The following is a 22,700-nucleotide window of genomic DNA, read 5'->3' on the forward strand; positions in this document are numbered from 1 at the left end:
AGGTCCATGTGAGGTCCATCACTGTACAACAATGTTGTGATATGTCTCCCTAAAAATGGTAGACAAGAAACAGATTGCTCCTCATACATGACTCCAAATCCCATATTGCAACAATACAACTTTGTAATGCAAGCTTGATGAACTTGCTATGGCATCTTTAAGTTTCTTCCTGTTTTGTGATGAGTGAAGGTTACCTTTATATATATATATAAAACAGATAACACAGGCATAATCCAGCACAACTGAGAGAGGCTTTGTTAAAAGTACAGAGGGCGTCGTCTCCCAAATCCAAAATGTGAGCTGGTTCTTACAGAAGAGGGCCCTGAAAGCAGTGCTGGACTGGTAATCTGACATATCGGGCATTTGTCCGGTGGGCCGACATTGGCCTTTCAATTGACCCAAAAGTGTGTCAAGTCCTGACAACAACCCGTTTATTTTCATTACTGATACTGTATTGTGCCCATTCAAATCTCTTAATACAATCAGGCCCTCCCGTATCTTTGCTGTGTGCTCACACAGCTTTTAGAAGAGAAGTTTAGTGTGGAAGAAGTTGTGAAAAGGTGAAGCTACAAAGTTAAAAAGAAACTAAAAAGAAATACAGCAACATGTGTCAACATTTTAGCTATTGTGGCAGCTGCCACACTGTCACCAGTACCAACAACAATGGATGATCTGATATTGTCGTGTTGGTGTTGTTCCCAGATCATCATGAAAATGTTGTTCCAGGTTCACCATTGCAAGTGACCAATCACATTATTGTGACGTTATTCTTTTGCGCACCAACACATTCGTGCATTTATGAAATTCCAATGTTGCAAGGACAATATCAGTTCTGCTTAGCGTTTATTAAAGGGTTAGGGTTAGGGTCAGGGTTTGGGTCCGTTGATCGGCGGACAAAGGCGGTTTCTCGCAGCTTAAGTACAGTTTTTTGTTTTACGCTGGTTTTTCCCAAAGTCACAAAAGTATGACATCACAACATTCTGATTGGTCACTTGCAATGTTGATCCTGGAACAACCTTTAGTATGATGACCTGGGAACAACACCAACACGAGGATATCAGATCGTGCAACAACAACTAGTAACAAGCCATTGCAGTCACAGGAGGCTGGTCTTGCTAGAACCAAATGGGACAGGCAAAAAAAACAGAAAAAAAAAAAAAAAAAAAAAAAAAGAAGAGATGTTTAGTGTGGAAGAAGTTGTGAAAAGGTGAAGCTAAAAAGTTAAAAAGAAATTAAAAAGAAATACAGCAAAATGTGTCAACATTTTAGCTATTGTGGCAGCTGCTGCACTGTCACCAGTACCAACAACAACAACTAGTAACAAGCCGTTGCAGTCACAGGAGGCTGGTCTTGCTAGCACCAGCCGTGGAGAAGCGCAGGAGAAGGACTGCAGTCCCAAGAAGAGAGGAAGAGACAGAGGACTTGAAATTAACTTGGTAAGAAAATAAATGGAAGGACATAATAAGAAAGGGAGAGATTCAAGTATCTGAATGCTTTAGTTTTTTGAGCAGTCATGATGGGCTGTCTGGAACAAAAACTACAGGGTCTATTTTTTTGTCCCCGTCCAGGTCTGCCTGAAAGCTGAAGGCTCTGCCACCCATTCTACTTTTAAATAGGAACCATATGTAAACCAGCAGTATGAGAGCAAAGTGCTCTATTGGGGTGACTAAGGGACTATGAGATAACACGGTGCTTGATTATTCAAGACCTTGTATGTTAGGAGGAGTATTTTAAATTACTTTAAATTGATTTTGGATTTAACAGGGAGCCAGTGAAGAGAAGCCAGAATGAGTGAAATATGCTCTCTCTTTCTAGACCCTGTCAGTACTTTTGCTGCAGCATTTTCAATCGACTGAAAGATTTTTTTTTTAATGAAAACCTGATAATAATCAATTACAGTAGTCCAGCCTAGAAATAATGCATAATTAACTAGTTTTTCAGCATCAGTCTGAGATGGAGGATCTCTAATTTTAGAGATAATCTGAAAATGGCAGAAAGCAGTCCTACATATTTGTTTAATATGCGTATTGAAGGACATATCCTGGTCAAAAATGAATCCAAGACTCCTCACAGTGTTGCTGAAGGCCAAGGTAATGCCATCTGGTTTCCTACCATATGTCTTGATGATTTTTAGGTACCATAACCTCAGTTTTATAGGTTATCTGGGTACTTATGTCTTTAAGACTTTCCTGCTGTTTAAGTAATTGCTGTGTGTTATCTGGATAGATGAAGTTGAGACATAGCAGTGAAAATGTATGTTATTCCCTTTACTGACACTGCCTAAGGGAAGCATGTATATTGTAAACAGAACTGGTCCTAGGACAGAACCCTGTGAAACTGCATAGTTAGCCTCAGTGTGAACAAATTGTTGTCTAGCAGGACACGTACAGAGATGTTTCACTGTCAGAGGCCATAAGAAGAGTCCATTTGTAACCTTTACCAATGCCGTATCTGGATTGTGATGAGCCCTTACTGAAATTCTTTAACTAAACCGTTTCTCTGCAGAACTTCATATCCATTTAAGTCACAGCAATACTGATGCTAAGACCACTCGATTTTGAAATAACAAAGTCAGCATAAGAAGGCAGACGGACTGTCAACCAGGAGGCGACAGTCTTGTGTGTTTTATAAATTGTAGACATGTTATTGTAGACATAGTATTGCAAAGGTGAAAATCCAATTCCCAATACATGTACCTCATGAGGAGCAAGGGTGAAATAAAAGCCTTTGAATCACAGCTAACCAGCACCATTCAAGTCTAAACTCTAGTCTTAAGACATATTTCTGCTAAGAACTTATGCACTGATTGAACCAGACCTAAAAGAAAAGCACTATGTGGTCATCATGTGTTCTGCTTTGTACGTACTGCACGTTATAAAAGACTGTGTGAGCTGTGTAAAATATGTCAACCTGATTTTTCTGAAACTGTATGAAGAGATATACATGGCTTATTGAAACTCACCAGAATTATTTGTTACATCACAAACAAATGTATTTGCTAACTAAAGAAAATGGTGATGCATTTTGCTTTCAATATGAACCAAAACACTATATTGTGTAGACTACCAAATGGTGAATATTCTGGACAAGCCCCAATTCATCACAAACGTTGTGAGTTTGTGATGAATTGGGGGTAGTATAGTAAAAAGGAATTGATTAAAACTCACAGAAGATTCCGAACGTATAAGTCAAATAATATCAGCAAAGCAACGACTGAGAAGCACTGCCATGTACTGTGCAGTTACTGAAGGTGCAAACACAAAGGAATACACAGAGTATTGTTCAAAACTACAAAAGTATACCCAATATGAAACACAGCAACATAGCATCATGGCATTTGTTATACAATATCTGAGACATAGTGGCTTGTATAGTACTGTCTGGTGAAGGTAATCCGGCTCCTGTAGTATTTTCTGGCTTTGTATAAAATGTAAAGTTCTTGGTTTTTTGCAACTATTACTTTCTGATGATGTGTTACTCCAGGTAGTATGACGCTAAACAGGCTAATAACTAGAGAATGAGACTTTGAACGTGTGTTAGTGAGTTTAAGTGATAGAGAAGCATTTAGGCTTTCCAATTCGGATTTATTGGCACTTTAAGGGATAGCTTCAGATTTGCTGACAGGCAAAAAATCTGACAGGCCATGATCTCTGGTCAAATCTAATGATTCGTTTACTCTCTGTTAACAGTCATAGAAACTAAATGTAGTCACCACTTTCAAACATTTCTAAGGTTGTGGATATTGTAGCAGTTGATGTGAGATAACACTTTTGCTGCTTCCTTTACAGTGGCCCTGAGAAGTCAAACACACTGCAACTTAAAAAAATACCAGCAAATAGAAAAAAGGTCCAATAGGCACACAAAACTCCAAGACACAAATCAAAAGTTGATGGAACAAATGATTCAAAAATACTTCTAATAATTCTGGTTTTTTGTGAGCTGGTGCAGTGTTTTTTTTCCCCTATCTCCACTATGTTTTATTCGCCTTCTGTTGTGTTTTGTGTGCTTTTATGGCATTTTTCTATTTGCTGTCATTAATAAAGGAAGACAGGATAAAGACAGCATGTCTTTATCCTGTCTTCCTTTGGTCTCCCCAACCGGTCCAGCCCGTTCTCACTCCCGAGGCATAACATGCCGACGTTTTGTCACGTCCCGCGGCGTTCCTGAGGAACGCGAAAGGAGACCTTTGGCGTTCTTATGGTACGTGGCGGGTTATGGCCGAAATCCAGTGCAATGACGCTCCCGCGGTAATAGACGTTCCAGCCCTGTATTCCAGCCCTAAACCTAACCTTATCCCTAGCCCTAACCATAACCTTTTTCCAGATCTTAACCATGACTTTAATTATGTTAAATAGCGTGTTTCTAAGGGATTTGAAGAAAAAGAGCGAACATGTGTAGATTGAGTCCATACGGTTCTCATATTTCCTCATTTTTCCAAGGTCGTCATTTAGGAACGTGGTGGGTAGCCGAAAACGTAATATGTTGACGATTTGTCACCTAGCGTAAAATGTTACGCTTTGGGAGTGAGAACGTGTTGACCGGTCACAGCAGATGGCCCCGCCCCTCCCTGAGCCTGGTTCTGCTGGAGGTTTCTTCCTGTTAAAAGGGAGTTTTTCCTTCCCACTGTCGTCAAAGTGCTTGCTCATAGGGCGTCATATGATTGTTGGGTTTTTCTCTGTATGCATTATTGTAGTCTCTACCTTACAATATAAAGCACCTTGAGGCGACTGTTGTTGTGATTTGGTGCTAAATAAATAAAACTTAATTGAATTTCTTGAGTTGTAGTGCACTTGACCTCTTAGGGCCATGCTCTTTGGCCTCAATTGATGTTAAATTTCAATTGCAAAGTGAGTGAGAGCATGGACATTTAGTTATGATTACAGCCTACAAGCAGGTCAAACAACCATCTGGCTATGAAAAAGAAGTAAAAGAGTTCCAAACTAATTCTACTTTACAAAGTATATAAATAAAATACTTAAGTAGATATATTTCCTAAACAAGATATTCATTAAGATCCAAAGGCAAAATGTAGCATAGTAAGTTTTGTACTGCTGAAAATAAAAGTAAAAAAACAAAAACAAATCCTAAAACTTTATTTTCTCACTTGTTTAGTTACATAAGTTCATAAGAAGTAGGAAATAAGGTGGTATGAATAAGATACAAAAATAAAATGCTCCAGTTAAACACACATTGAAAGTTGTTGGAGGTATTACTGCTGACCTCTGACTGGTTTAAGTGTGTAAGCATGGTCAGCAGGGAATAGGCGGTGCTCTATGGGCTCTGACGAAAAAGTGTCATCTTGTAAACAGGACACTGAGCATACTTTGTGTGGAAATGACGTGATGATCATAAGTGTATGAAAGCAGAGTAAAGAGTCAGACACTGCTGTAGAAGGAGCTCAGTAATATATGTTTCTGTGCTGGATGATTTCATGTGCTTCATAAGGCTGTCTGAAACCTGTCGGTTTCACCCTCATCCATAAAAATTACAAATTCTGCCCTTGAAAGTAAAGATATCAACATTTGAATACCATTTGTCAAAATACACCTCTGGTTGCTAACCTAAAGTAGAAGCTAAAAGCTGTTTGTCTACAAACTTTGGGAAACTAGTAGAAAGTTACATGTGCTTTAGTCTGAACAACAAAAGCAGAGTGGCAGCGCAGCCATTAAGGTGTGTTTGTGTCCTCTCTATCTGGATTAGTTTGGATTCTCCCGCTCTGCTGTTTCCTCTTGAACAGCCTCATCTTCCTCCATCGGCTCTTCCTCTTCCTCCTGCAAAGACACAGCACACTTTTATATAGACAACATAACCTGTCTGAACTTAGTTTCACTGTCTGTTGCTCATAGTTTGGCAAAAACCTGCAGTTTCCTGTCAGCCTGTGACCTTGTCTCAAAGCCGGCCGTCTTTTATACATAAAACAATCTAATGAGCAGATACGCATTAAAAAATATTTCTCTATTTCTTAACAACAGGCAAAAAAACCAAACAAAAAAAATCCTTCAGTAATTTTTGTTTTAATCAAACAACTTTCATTTCAAACAACTATTTGTGACTTTTGTCACTAGACTGCGTCAATAGTTTGCACCACTTGTTCAAAAAAGTAACAAGTTAAACAGAATGTGAACATTGCCAAACATGGAAAAATAAAGTTCAGTCTTAGTCCTATAAAAAAAATAAGAAAAGAAATCCAGAAACTCGTGAACGGAGGTGAAAAATATATAATTTTGTGAGAGTTTAATACTATTCAATCTTAGTGGCTGAGGGGGCCAGTTTATGAGTGCAGAGCTGTGGCGAGGCATGATCTGCAGCGCGGCTGTGAGGGAGGCAGATGCACATGAGCTGCATCCCCAATCACGCCTCGCCGGCTTAAACAGAATGAACTAGGTCCTGTTGTTGTTGATGATGTGTGTAGGCTGTAGCCAAAAAACTGCAGCCACGTGTAAGTCGACAGCCACAATCCTGGGTTTCAGCACCACTGTAAATGATGCACAACAGACCCGACCACATGTTCACACTTTTCAGTACACTTCTTTATTGCAGCTGTCGACTTACACACGCAGCGGATGTGCATATTATTAATGTAACTGCAGCAAATTTCTTTGTTTTATCGTAAAAGTGATTCCGATGTTAAACATTAGTTCCGCATGACTTTTCTGCCAGGTAACTTGCCACAAACTTTGACAAGCACTGGGTTAACCCTTTAAGACCTACCATAGAACCAAGTCCGCCAGAGCTTATATTATATTTTTACATGCTGTAGCGCCATTTTTGGGAGCATTTCAAGTTGCTATACCTCAATACAACCATTACAGCCTAGTGATTACATAAATTGCAAAAAAGTGCAATAAACTACAAAGAAATTTTGTTTTTTAACATATATTTCTAGTTAGAGAAATTTAAGAGGCTTATCCCTCAAAACTGCAAATACAAAAAAGTTGCACAAAATAGTTTCTCACCACAGGAAATTTATTTTGAGTGTCTTCATAGTTTTATTTTTGAAATACACCAATTTTTATACACTGCAGGAAAAACTAAAATAAATATTATAATGCAAATTTGCAAAAAAGCAGCATATGCATCAAAATAAACTATTTCCAGCAGCAATATGAGTCCTAAGCATCCCAGAAACGACACAGAAAGTCATAAAGTCAAACATAACTTTTAAAAACACCAGTATAGGCTCATTGAGGCCCGGACGGTAAAAAACTACATTTCCGCGAAAATGACGTCACTTCCGGTTCCGGGCAGGACATGGCGAACATGCGACAGTTCGCGCTGACCTCTAATCCAATGTAGGAAGTGTTATGAACAGCTGATCGGATCGGCAAAGCGTGTTTCTGGAATATTATGTTTTTGTTGCTGCAAGCGCTTTTTATGCAGTTTTTGCAAAGCTATATGTGGAAGGAAACTGTGACCTAGCACAAGCTGATGCTATAAGATGTAAGTACAACTCCTCCGGTTTCATATGCAAAAAAAAATTATTGTGCTAGTTTACGTGGTTGCAGAGCTACCGGGATTTAAAAATAGTTACGCAAAACAGAGCGTGCCCGCTCCAACCGGTTTTAAAGGGTTAAGGGATAACAATTCGCTCAACTCAACGAAAAACACAGGCACAGTTTTTGAGAGGGGCTGAACACACTCGCCCGCAATGAGAGGCAGCAGGCAAGGATGGGTGTACTCATATCTCCCTGTTCAAAGTTTCCTGGATGGACGAGAATTATTTCCCTGCCCTTGGATCACGTTGTTTGTCTCATGACTGTTTAGAGTGCCCATCCCTTTTGGAGTCACTTGGTGGGATGGTAAATGGTAAATAGACTGGTATACACCAGTCAAAATATTGAATAAACTTTCTCAGTTAATGACTTTTCTTTATTTTTGCTCATTTCAAAATTGTAGATACACACTGAAGACATTAAATATATGAAGTAAGATTATGTGGCAAAGGAAAAACAAATCATAAATAACTCTAAATACAGTCCCGATCAAAAGTTTAAGACCACTTGAAAAATTGCAAAAAAAATCGTATTTTGCATGGTTGGATCTTAACAAGTTTCCAAGTAGAGTTTCAACATGCAACAAACAGAAATGGGAGTGAAGCAAAACATTTTTTGAGCATGCAATTTATTGAAAACAACGCTGTGGCAGGCGTGGTTTGTGGTGTGGCTGAGTGTGTAGGAGGCGGCTGAAAAGCTGCGGCTGTTTGAAGGCAAAAGCAACTGAAATAAAGTGTGTAAACCAGTGAAATATGTGGTCGGGTCCCTCATTCCCATTACATTTGTGCTGAAACCCAGAAGATGGCATGGCAGAACCACAACCGGGCAAACCAGTGGAGGCGCTGGCCCGAAACTTGCTGCCACACAGAGAGGGCAGGCGGCAGTGTTTTGACACCAGGGGGAACAGCTGCAGGACTGGTCCGAGCCCTGGAAGCAGCTGACAATGAGTCTGGCAGCTTGGGTCGGTTTCTGGCTGACACCACCGCCAGCCCTCAAACTGCATGGGGGAGGGAGGCGACCTCCACTGCCAGAACCGGAGTTCAGCACGCGGGAGGGACCTCCTCTGACAGAGCCGGAGGTCGGCGCACGGGCAGAACGTGACATTCCCACACCGAAGGACAGTGCACCATCCAGTCCAGCACGCTGCCCACCTGTCAAGCTGCTTGAGAGCTGCAGGTTTTTTTCACGTTTGCTGCGCCCCCGCCACTTGCCACGCGGCCGGCCATCAGATCCCATTCATCCCTGTTGCTGGTCCATCGGCCGGAGATAGTTGCGGCTGATTCCCTCTCCCGCTTGCTGGTGGGGAGCAGGTTCGGCTGGGAGGCTAATGTTGTGCCAAAGGTTATGGAAAATTGAAGTCCTCTTGCTACATTCGCCAAATCCTCTACTAGGAATCTTGGAGTAACTTTTGACAAAGCTCTGACTTTGGATGCTCATGTTAAATCTCTGGTTCTCTCTTGTTTTTATCATTTGAGAAACATTGCTAAGCTGAGTCCCATTGTGTCCCGCTATGAACTGCCTTCCGTCTCTTCGTTATCATCCGACTACACTTCTCCAGTTGGAACGACATTCCGATGTCATTGCTGTATATCCTGGTAGTGTGGATCAGTAAATCAATGTCTCGTTCACTCTTGGCATACAGCCTGACGTCATGCATCTACAGGAGGTGGCTGACAACTGCTTCATTCCATAGTCGGTATCCGTAGCCAGTCTTGTCAATGATCTCACTGAGGGGCTTCAGGCCTATGCAGAACAGCAGTGGGGACAGAGCATCTCCTCGGTAGATCCCGCACTTGATGGTGACTTGTGGTATGGGCTTGATGTTGGCCTCTAGCATTGTACAGCACATCCCCATTGAGTTCCGATGAAGGCTCTTAGGGTCCTGTTGATCTTGTATAGGTCTAGGCATTCCAGGATCCAGGTGTGGGCCATTGAGTCATAGGCCTTCTTATAATCAATCCAGGCAGTGCACAGGTTGGTCAGCCTAGTCTTGCAGTCTCAGCTGAGTGCTCAGTCTTACCAGTAGCTGGTGTTTTGCGCCTCTAACCAATCTCTGATGGCTCCCCCGTGCTGTAGCATATGTGTTGTACCTCGTCAATCTCTACCTGTGAGAGCAGTCCCTTCTTCTGAATGTTGGAACACTGAGCTACTAGTTGTTTTGCCGTCAATGATGATGTTGGGTATCGACGATTTCATACATCCCTCATCCTATCCATGCAATCCCTTCCGCCAGGGTTCCTTGCATAATAGCATTCCAACAAAACCCTATTTTCTTTCTGCCAACCGATGCCTTCTTGTTCCAGTAGGCCACTTCTCATCAGGGTGCCCTGGTTCCTCAACACCTGACGTGGACCTTGTTGATCAGGGCGATGTTCGAGCCAGCATGACTTTGTATTTATCTCTCTCACTCCGGTATGCCAGGTGGGAATCGAGCTTGCGACCCTCTACTCCAAAGGCGTGTAGTGGAGAACTGCTGATAATGGATGTGACTGGAGGGTTGTATTTGACCTGCAAGCCCAATGTTTAATTCGGACAGTTGTTTTCTAAAGACACAACTTCATGAGTTTGGTCAACTGTTGCCACCAGAAATGCCCTTTGTCACCTATTCTTTCATAATAGGTGTAGCCAGGTGGCAAAGGACTTCTACTTTGGTGGCCTCAGAATCTCATCTCTGCTTTTTGCAGATGATGTCGTTCTATTGGCTTTATCACGTGGTGGCCTCTAGCTCGCACTGGAGCAGTTCACAGCTAAGTGTAAAGTAGCAGGAATGAGAACTAGCACTTATAAATCTGGGGCCATGGCCCTCAGCTAAAAAAGGGTAAAGTGCTCACTCCAGGTCAGGGATAATTTGCTGCACCCTGCAGAGGCGTTTAAGTATCTCAGGATTTCAGGTTTACGAGCCAGAGGAGAGGGGAGCAAGAGATTGACAGATGGATTAGGCCGGCATTTGCAGTCAGTCAGAGGCTGTTTGTTCCTTTGTTCATACTTACCTTTATTTCTTTGTTTTGAGCCTTAGGTGTTAGGTGTTTGGGATTATCACCATACCTGCCATTAACCAAGAGGAGGAGTTTTTTAAGGAAAGTTTTCTTTGTTTTTGTGTTTTTCGAGATTACGGACTAACTTATCAGGAGTTATCTTAGAGGGATTTATGTAAATGAGTTAATCAGTGGAGTAGTGAGCTTTATGTCTTTCTCATTTCCCTGAGGAGGAGCGGTGAGCTGTGCTGCCTAGGCCATATGCTTTTAGATTTTTATTATTATGAGTTAATCTGGGGAGCTAAGGTTTAACTTTCATGTGTTATGGAGATCACTGTAAATAAATTGGTCATATTTGGGGACCCAAAATATCTGCTGAGTCTGCTTACCTACCACCTTGCTTGATGGGGTGTCACTCATGAGGTAAAGCAGGTCATCTACTAATCGGAAAGTTGGTGGTTTGATCCCTGGCTGCTCCAGTCTGCATGCCAAATATTCTTGGGAAAAAAGTGCGTACAGTGGGTGTTTAAAGCGCTGTGAGCACTCTGGGAGAGTAGAGAAGCGCTATATAAGAATACATTTTTGAGCCAAACTACGTTACAACTTTCAAAAATATGAGAGCTGCTGTGAATAAATCTGCCATAACAACAAAAAAATCAAAGACCAAATGTGATTAAACTAATCCTTTTTATCTATGTCCATTAACTTTTTGCACAAATTGTCCTGCTTTGACTTACCCTTTAAAATACTAGACATGATCATCAAGTGGACCCAAAAGACCTTTGCAATACTTTGTGTTTAACATACAGTTGGTGTTCCTACTGGAGCAGTTACAGTTGCAGTTATAAAGCAATTGAAAGCAAGTTAGTTAAAGCAAATTAGTTCTGCATAAGAAAATCTGTTGTTTCTTTCGTCATGTTAAGCTACTTCTTATAAGAATATGTAACTTATTAATACATTTTTTTCATACCCCTGACAATATGTTTTTATCATGAAAGATGGACCCGACCACACAGTTCACATTTTCAACATTCGGTTGTTGTCTCTACCACGCTCGGTTGCAGCTCTTCAGCTACAACCCCCACACACAACAACACACCTCAGGTCCTGGCACGTTTTGTACAGGGGAGGCGTGATGAGCTGATGGAGTTCCGGTGTGTCGGCCTCCCCTGAAGCCCCGCCACAATGTTCATCATGTTTGAGCATTAGCAGCATCAATAGTCTTCTGTAGTAATTCAATACAACTTTAATAAGAAGAAAGGCCTGTCCTGCTTCATAGTAGTTGTTGTTAGTTTTGCTGTTGTTGTGCTATACAATTAGCAACCTTATGAGCCACCTGCTTTGGATGATATTATAGTTATAGCTTATAAAAATTATAGAATTTTCTAATTTGGTCTGTAATGGAAAATTTGTGTTTCACCTTATTGAAGCCCAGCTTACTATTGGTATGTAGTTTTCTTGAACAAAGAATGAGTGTGAATATTTGTAAACAAACTAATTGGAACTGTGTTCATTATCAGGTTGGTGCCTACGTGACTGTGAGGACTGAGCTCCCTGCAGCTGAACAGACAAAAATTCCCACTTGTTGGCTACAAAGGAGCTGCTATTATTTTACCTTTTTGTCTATGCCAGTTCGTGCTGTATCAATCAGTTTGCAAAGGTTTTAACTTTCTTTTAATAAATCTCAGAAAATCAGTTTGGTTTCATGTTGATTCAGGAAAACCTGGATTTAGACTCCATGAGTCTGAAAGAGTGCTTACCTGCTAACAAATTACTGAGGAGAAGAGTGCCTGGCAACTGAGAGCAGACAGTGACCGCCGAAATCTCAATTGATAAAGAATCCAGAGTGGAGAGAATTTTTCAAGGACAAATAATTTGATTTAAGGAATTTGAAATTATTCTGTGTTTGGTAATAGAGTCCACCATTCAGGGAAAAAATCTGTAAACACAGTTGGTTTGGGCTGATCGCCAGAGGGAAGATGCAAATCAACACTGTTAACCTGGGCTGAGGACCCTCGGCAGATGCAAATTATCACCGTTAGTTTGGGCTGATTGCCACAGGCAGACACACGCTAATGGCATTATGGGTTACATAAGGGACAACTTACTGGGTCTGAATTCACAAACAGCCATTGGTTGATTAGTTGTGATTGAGAATCTACAGATTGGATGTCTGAGATTGAACTTGAGTACCACCAGGAACAAATATGGGGAGCTCAAAGTCCAAAACAGAAAGCCGACTCAAGAGGTATACCATAAAATAGTCCAAATGTCCAATTTATGAAAAACAAACATGGTGAAATATTGTAGCAATAAAATGTGCGGATAAATTAACTTCAATTTCTAAAAAATGGGTATTTCAGTATAAGATTAAATAATGCAAAAAAGGGGAAAAGGAAGATGAGGAGACATTAATTAAAAGAGAAGTAGTATGTGTCATTTAATACAGATTGAAATGATTATTATCTTGTGGCAGGACTGCAAGAATCAGAGAGGGAATGTGTTAACAGGCAGGGATGAAAAATTATATTAATTAAATGCCTCAGTGTGTCAGTAGCAGGCAAACCAAGACCTGGATCAACCTCGACCAACATCATCAGACCTACATCAAGGGCCAGGTTTGGCTAAATATTCCACAGCTTTACCGCCAGCCATCTTGAACTGTGAAAAACATGTTTCAACGACAAAAAAACCCTCTCCCTTAAGACACAATACAGTTCCAGAGCAACTGCAGTGACATCAAGAGTCAAAGGAGCTTGCAAAGAAAAGCGTCTGGACTTTTTTAAGTTGCTTGAACAGAGGGACAAAAGGACCCCCTGATGATCCTCTAATCGCCTGAGTCAAGGTGTGAAACTGGGTGTGGGTCCCAATCAGCCAGGGTTTCGGGTGACCTCATTGTGAAACCTGGCCCCACCTTATCATGTGATTTCCTGATGAGATGGCAGACAGTTGGTGTCGTAAACCACCGCCTCTGTTCAAAGATGGTTGCTCACAGTGGACATAGATGCTTCTTTCACTCCTCTTTCAAACCATCTGTCCTCTCTGTCCAAAATGTGAACATAGAAGAGCCACCTCCACAGGACAAGATTCAGCAGTCCATCTGCATCTTAAGGATGAAGGACACTCTTTCGAGGATGCCAATGTTCACATTTTGGACAGCGACGCCTTAACGCCCACTCACATCCTGGGCCATCTGACCTCAGGAATTCGCATGATAAGGTGGGGCCAGGTTTCACAATGAGCTCACCCAAAACTCTGGCTGATTGGGACCCACACACAGTTTCACACCTTGGCTCAGGCGATTAGAGGATCATCAGGGGGTCCTTTTGTCCCTCTGTTCAAGCAACTTAAAGAAGTCCAGAAGCTTTTCTTTGCAAGCTCCTTGGACTACGATGACCTGGATGACTGAGAACCTTCACAGACACAGTGACATCAAGAGTCAACAGCAGGTGTCAAGACAATGGCATTGCCCTGAACCTTAAAAGGAGATCAGCAGCAGGGTTTTAATAGTTTTGCAATTTTCATTAGTTTTTATTTTTATTTAGTTTTGACTTCAGATTTTCAATTTTATATCAGTTTTAATTAGTTTTTACCATTTGTTTGCTAGTTTAGTTTAGTTTTTATTTTTTGAAAATCCTTAGTTTCAGTTTAGTTTTGATTAGTTTCAGTTATAGTTTTAGTTGTGTTTGCAATAATTAAGTGTAACAAAGTCCCAGTTTCATCATATCAGTCATTCTGCTCATCCTTGGGTATGTTGCTATTCCAGCTACCATACTGCACCCTGGACAGGTCGCCTGTCTGTCGCAGGGCAAACACGCAGAGACAGACAACTCACATTCCCACCTATGGGTTCTTTAAATAAATAAATAAAGGCAGATGAACAACCATTGATACCAGGCAACTATAAAATGTATATCTTGGCCCCAATGAGACTATTAACTCTTGCAGCACCGGGTGTTCGTAATTTTGGTTCAAGTGAATTGATAAACCTTTTGAAGGTAATTGACTCACACAGTTGTGTAGATATCCCCGTCCTGTTGTCTCGGGATGCATCACGCTGCCTTGCCTGGGGTTAGCTTCTGTTTTCTGGGGATGAGGGTTGAGTGTGCTCCCTTACCTTCTCAAGCTAAGCTAGGTTAGCTTTCTTGTGTGAGCTTTTCTAGTTCACTTTAAGGTTTGTGGGATTTTTTTCCCTTTAGAAATGTCCCTCATAATTTGTCTGTTTCCACTACAAGACACTTGCTTTATCCAAAACAGTCATATTCAAAGTAATCCCAAATTGGACTCTGGCGCTTTCTTCCGACTTTTCCTGACATGATTCTGCGCGTGGACAGAGCAGCAACACAGACGACTCGACTAACGTGCTGCCACCTGCTGGCATAATGAGACACAGCAAGAAAAAAATCTGTAAACTAAACTTCATTTTCACCCTTGACTATTGTATGACACGCACACATCAATGAAAACTAAACACATTTTTGCTATAAATTCAGTTAATTTTAGTTAGTTTTGTGAACACTCATTACAGTTTTAGTTAGTTTTCCTTTTTTTGTTTTTATTTTTATTTCCATTAACGAAAATGTTTTTTCACTTCTAGTTTTCGTTATTTCGTTAGTTTTCGTTAACGATAATAACCTTGATCAGCAGCATATACAAACACCATCATGAAAGGAGAGATACCCTCCAAATTTAAAAGGTAGGAAGTTCACCTGCAATATATATGTGAATGGACTTAGAAAGACTGTCTTTCTGAGAATTTGAGATTTTCCACACATGTAGTTAAAATGACATGGAAGAGACAGAAAAATAAGACAAAGCTGAAAAAAACCTAACCACACCGCTGACAATGTACATGTCACAACCACAAAATACTGCAGGATGTGGGAGAGGCAGGCAGCAGCAGAGAAGTGGAGGGAGAAGAGAACATGAGGCTCTTTTTAGTGTGGTTACACATGAATAATTGGGTTAAGGATTGTCCTGAAAATAAGAAAACTGAGGCTAACTGACTCGGAGTGGAAGGTAAGAAAGAGAAGGGTCCTCAGCATCCTCAAGCGGTTATACAGGGCAAAATTACTGTTATAAAGAAATGAATGCCACAATTGCAAGACTAAAAGCACACAGAAGCCCCGGCATGGATGGTTTCACTGGTGAATGGTATAAGGCCTACAGGGAGGAATTAACTCCTAGACTAAAGGCAGTGTGTAACTGGGTCCTTAATTGAGGCAGTGACCAGCTTCCTGCCTCTGGGCAGTTAAGTTTTTATTTAACCTACTTTAACCTACTGCATATATCCTGTTGAGCTGTGTTTGACCTGGGTAGGTTTGCTACCCAGCAACGGGGTAATAAAGGGGTGCCTATATAAGCAAGGCCTGGATCCTTTGTTTGGTGAATTCCTCAGGACGACACCATGAGTGACTTTTACTGACTGAATTCCTTTTTGCAAGAATAAAGTGCTCAACAGAAATATAGAAGCGTGACTTCTTTCATTTAATGCACTAAATTTACACAACACTTTCCCCTCAAGATAGACAACTGAATGATTTTGAAACCACTGAGGTATCGTAACAGTCTTTGGCTTAAGTTAAAGTCAAATTTAAGACAAATATATATGATTGGTTTGATAAGTGGAAATTTAAAACTCTGAAGTTCATTGTGCATATTTATGGAAAGAACATATTGTTTCTGAGTCCACAGTGCCATTAGAATATAGCATCATTTCTTTTGAGCCATCAGGGACATGAGGGAATGCTACCTTAATGAAGACTGTGTGCTGTTTCTCAGTGTCTGCTATATTGTTTACAGACATAAAATACTAAGGGCTCTAAAAAGTGGCCTCATGTATGCTTTGTAGTATGAAGGTTATTAGAATAGAGTAAGGTCCAGAGAATTGTACTGCCTGGGCCACCAGGGAACTTGACAACAATTACACACTTCTGTTTACTCCACAAATTGGCCTCAGAGAGGGGCATGGGCATCTGTAGCGCCTAGTTAAAGTGATTGAGGTGACCCCAAACCATTGATTTTTTCCTTTGTCTTCAGCATCAAGCCTGGCCACCCTTGATCATGCGTCTGTACTCTGAGCAGGCTAGTTTAGCAGTAATTTCTTGCTTTTAGATCACATTAAACTGTGGTTAAACTTCAGCTGCTTCAAAGACACAACAATTACTGATGATGTTATCAGACCTTAAAAAAATATTCCTGAGTAAAAGCCTCAAGTGTTATTAACTGCACTTAATAACATTAGAATTAAGCTTGAATACAGATAAGAAAACACGGAGAGCCACAAATTCAAATCAAACTCAAAGACTGATCTTCATTTCATAAATGCATCAACGATAGTGATCACCTGAAAATTCTTTCAGAAAATAAAACATGGTAATTGTTAGATTTTTCCAGTAAGACACCCACTGAAAGAAGAACTGACGAAAAAACTCTTCCTCTGCCTCTGTCTAAATACCAGACCAGCTGATGAGTAATGATGCCTATTTTTCTTTCAATTTACTTTATATAGTAAAATCACCAGAGTGTGACACTTCATTAAGTTAATTAGGGTAACTTAATTATAGTCTTTCATGGGTCAACCATGAAGCTTCTGATTGATGGCACAGCCTGTAAAGGTAATCTTCTTGTGAATTGAAAAAAAATTTCATTAGCTGTAAGAAAAACGCATCAAAAAATTTTGAAGGCTTAAGGCACACTAAGCATATAAACAGCCAGTAGTCCAAATCAGCAAACACTAGCATTAAATACCTAACTGCTATATTGCCATAAAGAGCTGGATACTCTTGAGGTCATAACAGAACTTCAAATACAAATTATTTACTAAGCAGTAGGATTGGCTGTGGAGGAAGTGAAGAAAATGAAACTTTTAGGCTATAATTTCAGCAGTTGCAATCCTTTTGATGAAAACAAGACTAAGTGCAGCAAAAGGAGTGCATCCCACACAAGTTCACAGTTGAGTACTTTAAACACTGTCTGAAAAACTTTAAGAGCTTTTGGCAATTCAAACCTTTTATCCAAATCTTATGGTCTGATTCACCACATTACGGAGTATGCCAAGCAGTGCTGCAAGGGTGTAAATAAAGTCTTAAACAAGTGCCCCTTTGGCATGGTAACAGGGTTGAATTGAACACCATCCGTATATTATGAGTAGACTGTCCCTTTATTACTGAAATCAATTTGGCGAGCGCCTGGGGCATTAGCAGGACGGATGTAGGCTTGGTCAGAGTGAGGTTTATCTAAGCTAAGCAGGCTGAGAAAAACACAGCATCTATAATATCCTCAAGGCTATCCAACAAAGCCTTTTTTCCCCCCGTTGCACAACAGAAACATGTGTGCAATGGCACCAGCAGTGTTCCAGTAACACTCTAAACCAGGAGCTGTAATTACTATAACTTTAAAACAATTCATCAACACCAAGCAAATCAAAGGGACATATCAATAAATACAATGCACATACAATACACATACATCATATTGGGGAGACAGGTCCGGCTAGGTAGCACTGGCCGGTCGATCGCACGAGCAGCGACCCGGAACCGGAATCGAAACAATGGAAAATGCAGGATAGATCATCGATATCTATTATGGGGGGAAAAAATCCAAACCTACATGGTTGAGCAGGGCGATATGGCCAAAAATATTTATCACGATATATATTTGAAAATTGCTATAACAATATAACTGACAATATAATTGATGCAAGACAAAATACAAAATGCAACTCCACAACTTTAATAGCGCAAAAAACCCATCCATTTATTTTCACTTAAACAAGCAGCTGTTTTTATGTGCATTAAAGCTATATGAAAAATTTAAGAGTGCAAATGCAAATTCCTTGCTGACAGTTTAACCAAAGGGCATTTCCAGTAGAAATGTGCTGACATATCCTGAGCATAACCATGTATAATATCCACTAAAGTTAAAAAGAGGTGCTTTGCTACATTAAACTGCAGTGTGCCAAATAAAAAAGTCAAATACGTATTTTTCGGACCATAAGGTGCACGGTATTATAAGGCACATTAAGTGAAACAAAACAGTCAGATAAATCAAACTTTATTCAACTCATTCTTCTTGCTTCTTCCACTTCTGTACCATTGATTCATTAATGCTGTATTCTATCACAGCTGCTCTATTCCCATGTTGTCGCAGTATATTAATGACTAACTTCGTATTGTGGATGGATTATCTCAATTGTTTTCCTGACTGAAGGTTGGTTCGTTTACAGCATCCTGCCTTGCGATTGCATTTGTCTCTAACCATTGGGAACCCTCACGTTAACTTTTATTGAGTGGAAAAGTGTTAGCGTTTATCCTGCAGCTTCAATGTTTATGTTATGCTAACATAGCTGTGTCAGTAGCGATCATGTAGCACATCATTATAAAGCAGCTTGCCCAACTTCAGTAACCCTACAAACATCACTGCTGTTTAGTTTCCTGTCTTCATTTAAGTTGGAAGTGACAGCACAGCTGCACATTTAAATTTTTTTCAGAAATCTGTCAGTCAGAACATGGTATATCTGCTTAGGTAACTAGCGAAACTAGCGAGTTAACTTCCGCTAACTTCCTGCTAACTTCTAACTCCGTTAAATGTGATAAATTCTGTTTTCATGCATGCCTGGATGTTAAACTTAATTATCACACCTGGTAAAGCTGCAATGCTGATCATTTTATTAAAGATGAAAGAATTTAGACAGTTTTTAACTCTCAGTGTGCCACAGTGTTTGTTTGACTTTGGGATCTGAAGCGGATGGAGTTTTGGACCCAGATTACTCACAGATTTACGAGCACCTTAGTCCGAGAAATACAGTAATAATGACGGCCCGCTTGCATGTTCTACAAAAAAATGTGCTTTAGTGGGTATCTGACGGACAAACACCAAACTAGTTCCACATCACTAAAGCTGCACCATTTTTACAAACCAATTCTGGTTCACCCATTTCTCTCAACGATCCGCTTTCCCCCTTCTCATTCTCCGTTGCCGCCATGCTTTTTCGGCCATGTGCGTATGAAAACAAATGCACTGCGCATGCGCGTTTTACCCATATTCTATCACGATATTTTATTTTCTTATCGTTGAACGGTATAATATGGCCCAGCCCTACTACATGGCCCTGTTCAGTTCCTCTAGCCACACCCAAGCCTGCTTACTGCCCCACCTGGTTCTCAATCAAGAAATCACTTAAATAGGACCTGCCTGACAAAGTTGTGTAGACTAAAAGATCCGCAAAAGCCAGACATCATGTCACAATCCAAGAAAATTCAGGAATAAATGAGAAACAAAGTAAATAAGATCTCACAGTATGGAAAAGGTTATAAAGCCATTTCTAAAGCTGTGTGACTCCAGTGAACCACAGTGAGAGCCATTATCCACAAATGGCAAAAACATAGAACAATGGTGAACCTTCCCAGGTGTGGCCGGCTGAACAAAATTACCCCAAGAGCGCAGCAACGACTCATCCAAGAGTTCACAAAAGGCCTCAGAACAACATCCAAAGAACTGCAGGCCTCTGTCGCCTCAGTCAGTGTTCATGACTCCACCATAAGAAAGAGACTGGGCAAAAATGGCCTGCATGGCAGAGTTTCAAGATGAAAACCATTCCAGCCGGACTTTATTCAGACGATGCACTCTATGACCATAACGGATGGACCATGGTGGGGTATTCCAACCCATTTATTCACAAGTTACCACAGACATATCGTAAGAGCTGTTCGCTTTCCAGCTAGATGCTAATTTAAAGATGGATGGAAAACAATAACTTTCTCATTAACTTTTTCTGGTGAGCAAACAGTAGCAGTTCAATCTTCCTTCCCGGATGTTGCCTGTTCCGAATTTCAAAATAAGAGTCTAATGAACATTATAAGGTACAATTTGTTCAGGGATATAAGCATTGGAATAATATCAAATAGAACAAGTAATCTGGGTCATTTACACTCCCACCAAATCATTAGTGTTCCAAATATCATAACTTCATAAACATAGGAAGAGAGAACACGAATGATTTCCTAATACAAAGAATGACCAACCAACAGAAGCCCAGTATGCAAGGAATGAACTAGTCATTTTCCAACAATAAGACTAGTTTTTGAACTGGCCGTTCAAGCACTGACCGCTTGGTGAGACGTTCACCATTTTTGCCAGGTTTCCTGTCCCCTAGACATAGCTTTACTCTCCTAACCAGTCCATCTCTGTCCATTGTAGTTTCTACGGCTCTGCCCAACCTCCATTCATTTCTGGGCAAGTCTTCATCCTTCATTATGACTATATCCCCCATCTGCAGGTTTCTCTTTGGGGTTTGCCAGCGTTGTCTGAAGGCAATGTTGGCCAAATACTCTTTCTGCCAACGGCTCCAGAACCGCTCGGCCAAATATTGTACGTAGCACCATGTCTTTCTCACGTACATATCTTCCCTTATGAACTTGCTGGGGGGAGGAAGGGCAATGGTAGACTTCAGGGTAAGTAAGTGGTTTGGTGTCAGTGGCTCACGACTGTTGGGATTGTGTAGGTTTTCGATAGTGAGAGGACGACTGTTAACTATCGTCATTGCTTCATAGAAGAATGCTTGGAGGGAAGCATCAGGTAGGTTTTTAGGTGAGAGTACAAGGGTCGCATTGAGAACACTCCTGACTGTTCTAATTTGACGCTCCCACACTCCACAAACATGACTTGACCCAGCAGCATTTAGGATTAAATCACACTGCTTCTTAGAAAGGAAGTTAGTCAGTTTATCACCATCTAGTTCCATGAGGGCTTCCTGCAGTTCATTCTTGGCTCCTAAGAAATTACTGGCTTGGTCAGATTTGATCTGGCGCACGGCTCCACTTATAGCAATGAAGCAGCGCAGTCCAATTATGAATGCGTCTGTAGATAGGTTCTCCAGCATTTCAATAATAGGAGAAGCAGGTGAAAAGGAGACTGTATCATTTTCGCACACTACGTCCTTGCTTGCTATAGAAGGGTCCAAAGCAATCCCTTCCACAGTAGGTAAAGGGTGGAGATGAATTTACTCACTCTGGAGGGAAATTGGCCATTTTCTGTTCTTCTGTCTGTCTCTGAAGCTTTTGACAAACTACACATTGGCGAAGATAAGATGAAACCGTCCTACCAATTCCTGATATCCAGTAACCCCTTGTCCTGATCATACTGAGAGTCATCCCCTTGCCTTGATGCTTGACTTCTTCATGACAGTATGCTATGATCATCCTTGTAACATGATGTTCCTTTGGAATGATGGTAGGGTGTTTGACTGAGAGAGGAAGACTTGAATCACAGAGTCTACCTCCAACCTTAATCACACCATCGCTGTCCAAGAAGGGGTTGAGGCGATGTAGCTTGTTATGAGGTGGCAGCTGACAACCTTTCTTCAAAAGCTGCACTTCCTCCGAGTATGTTTGTCTCTGCAGATTTTGATAATGAGGCACTCTGCTTCTTCTCTTTCCTGCACTGCAGAGAGACCATTTGACTTATCCTTGTTGATCCTTCGAAGAATGCCAGCCACTGCACAAATGGCACGAGTCCAGGACGAGAACTTTGTCAGCCAATAGGTAAGAGAATCTTGTTCTACAGTTTCCGTGTTTAGAGTCCGTGTTTCCTTAACTTCTGGATCTCCAACTGACAGTTCCCGGAGCCACCTCTTCCAAGAGGTCAACTCCCCTTTACCATAGAAATGCAGGGCCGGTAAACCAGTTCGATGATATTAGCTCATTGACAAAACAACCTCCAGAAGCACGATCCGCAGAATTCTGGTCGGTAGGGACGCATCTCCATTGCCTTTGATGCGTGTAGAGATGTATCTTCTGGATACGGTTGGCTACAAACGTGTGAAACGTCGAGCCTCGTTATTGATGTGCCCTAGTACAACCTTTGAATCAGTCCGAAAATGCTCTTCAATGTCCGCATTTCCAAATTCTTCCTTTAAAACATTGCTGGTTTTCACAGAGATGACTGCAGCCGTCAACTCTTATCTTGGGATTGTGGTGACCTTTGTTGGGTCACACGAGATTTGTCCATGACTAGTGCAGAGAATGTCTCCTTCTTCATTGCTAAGCCTCAGATATGAACACTGTCCATAACCGGTTGTACTTGCGTCGGAGAAGTGATATAACTCACGTTTGATGACCTTTTCGAAATCTGCTGGTGCGGAACTTCGGGGTATATTTATTTCTCCAAGTTGTTGAGGTCATTTTTCCATTTGTCGCACCGTGGGTGTTCATTGGTTAGAGGGTCATCCCAA

At 41.0% G+C, this 22,700-nt stretch overlaps 2 protein-coding genes across 3 annotated transcripts in view; both read right to left on the minus strand.

Moving 5' to 3' along the window:
* The window catches only part of LOC146493814 (uncharacterized), a 136,980-nt gene that overhangs the window by 88,056 nt on the left and 26,224 nt on the right, over positions 1-22,700 (minus strand). The gene's annotated exons all lie outside the window — the stretch shown is intronic.
* Positions 3,564-22,700, minus strand: part of phf14 (PHD finger protein 14) — a 132,683-nt gene continuing 113,546 nt past the window's right edge. For both annotated transcript variants that reach the window (XM_085148943.1, XM_085148942.1), the window contains exon 18: positions 3,564-5,771. In XM_085148943.1, the coding sequence (XP_085005069.1) occupies positions 5,697-5,771 (75 nt within the window). In that variant the 3' untranslated portion in view covers positions 3,564-5,696. The remainder of the gene's footprint in view (positions 5,772-22,700) is intronic.

The sequence above is a fragment of the Neolamprologus multifasciatus genome, chromosome 22 (assembly GCF_963576455.1).
Source record: "Neolamprologus multifasciatus chromosome 22, fNeoMul1.2, whole genome shotgun sequence".
Taxonomy (NCBI): Eukaryota; Metazoa; Chordata; class Actinopteri; order Cichliformes; family Cichlidae; genus Neolamprologus; species Neolamprologus multifasciatus.